We start from the raw sequence: 4,817 nt of genomic DNA on the forward strand, positions 1-4,817 counted from the left end.
TGTTTAGTTTTTTATTCAACAGGAATTATCAAGAAACATGACATTCACAAGCAGGATTTTCTTGTAGGATAAATGAATGATCAATGGTTTTATCATTGGATAATCATCACAGATGTATAAATATGCATGTAATTCCTTTATTATTTATCATTTTTAATTATGTTGGAATATATAATCTTAGTATATTGACCATATATCAAATTGATGTAACAAGATGATGGATAAATTAGTCATTTGAGTTGACTTGCAATAAGAGCACTAATATTGATTTTCATTGTTTCATTAAGGCACATAAAATACTAATACATACATTCGCATGCATATTAACAAAAAGAATACACATCAAGACTGCAAAGGTTCTCTTATATCTACCCTACTCAAAAGTCAAAAGGCCACCGTGAATAACCGACTACATTTACTAATTTACCCCTGATTTTCTATACTCTAATCCATAAAGGAGCACATGAGCGAAATTTTGACACCCTTTTGCACATTTCATGTTATTAACAAAAGCCATTTTTGGAAAATCCAAACAAAACCCATATTTCTAAACCAAAAGATCTTGTCCAACCTTTGGGTAAGTTTTATCTTTATCAAGTTTATTAGGTTGAAGATAAACAAATGAAGATGACGATGTTTGAGTGTGAGTTGAGTCTCGTGGGAATTCTGAGAGCATTTGAACAACCTCTCTCATTGTCGGTCTTTCAACACTGTTTTCCTGAATACATAACATAGCGATAAAGAACAAGTGCATCGCTTCATCTTGAGGAACATTAGCCAGTCTGGAATCAATGATACAACCGACTTCTTCTTTACGACATCTGGTTAATGTTTTAGCCCATTGTACAATATCTACACCGTCACCAAATCCTCCTACAGGTCGCTTCCCAGTAATCAGTTCAAGCAGCACAACTCCAAAACTATAAACATCGCTTTTCTCATCCACTCTTAAAGTGTAAGCATATTCTGTAAAAAAAAACATTTAATTAATGCTTAAACAATTATAAAATGTAAATACTTAAAATGTAATAACAACTAACGACTTAATCTCTATTGGTTATTTCGTTTTATGTAGAAAATTGAAAAAATAATTGGTGTCATTTAAATAATATTTACTACGTGGAAGATGATGTGGATGTGAATCAGCTTTCGCAAGAAACGAAGCTGCAAGTAGACACGTGGATCTGATATCAGATTTTGTGTCGAGTTGCGGTCTGTGTCAGATTTTGACCCGGACGGATCCCACCGTCCATTTTTTCTGACCTTTGACAGGAGTGACTCGGTGCGGTTACCCATAAAATTCTGTTATCGTGCGCATCAAATCCAACGCCCTCTGTTTCATCTCATCTCTGTAGCACAAATCACGGGTGTCGTTCATGCGACACGTCACTTTCACTATTTTAACTCTACACCCTCTAAATATACCAACAAAATTTAGGATTCGAAAACTTTTACGTCATTATGAAATTTTAAATGTTTATTTATAAAACATTTTTGTTTCTCTGATTTTAATAATCATATGTTACTTTTTTTGTTATTATGTAAATTGGAAAAAAAAAAAAAAGTATCCTTGTATAAACAAGAATTAACCCTAAAATTATGTATGATTCATTTGTACTAAAAAAATAAAAATTAGATGTTACATACCGGGAGCGATGTAACCGTATGAACCAGCAATCGCAGACATGCATTCAGACGCACCACCATCGACTAAATACTTTGCGAGCCCGAAATCAGCTACATGAGCTTCATAGCTCGCATTCAACAAGATATTATTCGATTTCACATCTCGATGCACGATCAACGGTGAACAATCATGATGAAGGTAGCAGAGTCCTCGAGCTGCTTCAATCGATATTTTGTACCTTAAACGCCACCCTAAACTCCCTCCTTTACTTTTTGCATGTATTGCCTCTCCTAAGCTCCCGTTTCGCATGTACTCATACACAAGAAGGTTTGTGTCTTTGTTGGAGCAAAATGCCAATAGTCTCACAATGTTTCTATGCCGAATGTTGCCTAGGGTTCGGATTTCTGCTCTAAATCCATGGTCATGGGTCGTGTTTCCAAAACCAACTAGCTTTTTAACTGCAATTTCGGTCCCACTAGGCATTTTACCATGGTAGACGATTCCCGCCCCGCCTTGGCCAATCACATTACCGTCTTTAATGCATTCAAGAACGTCAGAAACCGTAAATTCGAGCTTTTGGAAGGATGTCATTTTCCAAGTATTTGTACCCGATTTTGTAAATGACTTGGCTTTGACCATAGCGACAACTGCAAAAACCAGGGAGCAGATAAGAAGGCCAAGCGCGAATATAAGCTTGAACCTTCCAGGTTTTTTGTTAGCGGAATCTTTGATTCCGCTAACATTGCAGGGATTGTTCAACAATCGGCCACAAAGTTGAGGGTTGCCCGCAAACGAAGAAGCATTGAAATATGTGAATTGACCGGATTCGGGTAGTTTACCGGTGAGATCATTGAACGAAAAGTCGGCAATGGTGAGACTTTTCATGGTTCCAATGGACTTCGGAATGGAATCACTCAAGCAGTTTCTCGACACGTTCAAGTAGTTCAAAATTCGGATATCTGAAATTTCAAGTGGAATTGAGCCGGAAAGATTGTTTTGGCTCAAGTCAAGGTAAGTGAGATGAACACAGTTTCCGATATCCGGTGGGATTGCACCAGAAAGGGAATTCCCACTTAGGTCAAGCTTCAATACCTGGTGGAGTTGGCCGATTGTCGCCGGAATGGGACCGGAGAATTTGTTTCCGGCGAGTAAAAGGATTTGGAGGGAAGAGAAATTTGAAAGGGAAGATGGTAAGGTGCCCAAGAGTTGATTATATGATAAATTTAGCTGGCTTAGTTTAACAGGTCTTGAAGAAGGATTCTGGTTATCTGACAGATTGCCGGACAAATAGTTGTTCTGCAACTCCAGTAGATTTAACTCCGGCAAGTAAATGAGTCCATCGGGGATACTACCGTTCAAATAGTTCTCCCCTAATCTCACTCTAACAAGTGTTGAACAAGTACCTAAATCCTCTGGAATCGATCCAAACAGGAAATTTTTGAGGAGAATCAAGATTCTTAGCTGATTAGAGGCACAGAGATCACGAGGAATGGTACCAGTGAGCTTATTAGAAGACAAATCGATCTCTTGAAGATTCAGATTCCGACCAAGATTCTCTGGGATCACACCAGTGAAATTGTTACTCCATAGAGCAAGTTTCTGCAAGTCTGGATAATCTGCGACGAAATCCGGTATCGACCCATGTAATCTGTTCATAAATAGATTCAAGAGCTTAAGATTTTTGAGATTTCCAAGCTCATTTGGGATTTCTCCGGAAAGTGCATTGGCAGAGAGGTCAAGATTCACCAAGCTTGTTAGATTCCCGAGCTGCTTCGGAATTGGGCCGGAAAGGAGATTGATGTGCAGGAAAATGGTGTCGATGGAGAGCAAATTCCCAAGTTCCGGTGGAATTGGTCCATCTAGCTCACATGAAGAAAGATCCATGTGAGCTAAATTGACTAATTTCCCGAATTCCTTCGGAATCCCACCTTCAAACACATTATAATAACCCATGTAAATCTCTTTCAAATTTGTAAGATTCCCCAATTCCGCCGGAATCTTCCCATGGAGGTCATTTCCGGCGAGTGACAAATACTCCAAACTAACCATTTTCCCATAGCTCTCCGGGATTTTGCCATAGAAGAAATTGCCACCCAAATCCAAATACTTGAGCTTCTTGAGGCTCGTGATTCCCGTAGGCAGTGGAAACGACAAATTGTTGTTGTACGCATCAAGGACTTCCAAATTTTGCAGGTTTGCGTAATTCCATTCCAACCCACCACTGAATGCATTATTCGATATGTTTAGAAACCGGAGAGATGTCAAATTGGAAAGATTTATTTCCCCGGTGAAGTTATTGCCATCGAGGGAAAGCTCAGTAAGAGTCTCGAGAGACGAAATAACAGGTGAAACAGAGCCATGGATTCTCATGTTTGACAAATCAAGTGAAATTACTCTGTTGTGAGAGCATTTGATTCCAACCCATGAACAAACAGAAGTAGGATTAGAGGAATTCCATGTGTCTAAAGCAAAAGGAATAGAATCAAAGCCTTGTTTGAGAGTGACCAAGGCATCAAAATCAGTTGAAACAGACGAAGGAATTGACAAACAGAGTGTAATGATTATGACAAACAAAGACAACATTTTTAGTGGGTTTTTTTGTTAATTTCTATGGGGAATTAGTTTGGAAGGATTTGTAGAAGAAACAAAATGATTTATGGGGTGGAATGGAAATGGGTTTCTTGAAAAGGAATGTAAAAGTGAATGGAATCTGAGAAACTTGAAGAGTGAGTAGGCTCAAAGAATCATACATCTTCAAAGAGAGTCTTCAAATTCAAGGAAGAAGCTAAACCCCTCCTTTTCCCCTTTCTTTCGCACACACAGTCTCTCTCTCTCTCTCTCTAAAAGTGGTGAGAAACGGAAAAAGGAATGGAATAGGTAATTCCTGTGACTATCAAGAGCTTCTTTAAGCAAAGTTGAAAGAGAGAGAGAAAGGAGAAAGGGAAATAAAAATAAAAACAGCCGTTGGATAACAGAAATTTAAAGTCTCAAAGAGGTAATTTCATCCTGTCTACTAATAGAGCAATTATCCTAAACAACTTACACATTGTGCATCAAAAGTTGTACGTTACTTATACATTATGCATTAAAAGTTATACATTTGTTTGGATTTTGAGGTGTTTGGCACTAGAAAAGAGATGGATTTTTGAGATTAGGAGGAAAGATAAAGTTGATGCTCTCCTTCTTTATA

General features: G+C 38.1%; 1 protein-coding gene across 1 annotated transcript; it reads right to left on the minus strand.

The window, feature by feature from the left end:
- Positions 1-239: 239 nt before the first annotated feature.
- Positions 240-4,603, minus strand: LOC145123800 (uncharacterized). The gene is made up of 2 exons (XM_079059004.1): positions 1,648-4,603; positions 240-966 (listed from the first exon to the last, which is right to left on the minus strand). The coding sequence occupies exons 1-2, from the start codon at positions 4,208-4,210 to the stop codon at positions 548-550; spliced, it is 2,982 nt and encodes a 993-aa protein (XP_078915130.1). The 5' UTR covers positions 4,211-4,603; the 3' UTR covers positions 240-547.
- Between the last annotated feature and the right edge of the window lie 214 nt (positions 4,604-4,817).

Source organism: Lactuca virosa, chromosome 7 (assembly GCF_052849685.1).
Source record: "Lactuca virosa cultivar CGN04683 chromosome 7, Lactuca_virosa_CGN04683_v6, whole genome shotgun sequence".
In the NCBI taxonomy this organism is placed as follows: Eukaryota; Viridiplantae; Streptophyta; class Magnoliopsida; order Asterales; family Asteraceae; genus Lactuca; species Lactuca virosa.

Bases quoted from the DNA above. Each gene is read 5' to 3' on its own strand.
- LOC145123800 (XM_079059004.1), bottom strand. From the start codon at position 4,210: ATGTTGTCTTTGTTTGTCATAATCATTACACTCTGTTTGTCAATTCCT. The intron at 967-1,647 runs GTATGTAACATC...TTTTTTTTACAG, and splicing joins ATACGGTTACATCGCTCCCG to AATATGCTTACACTTTAAGA.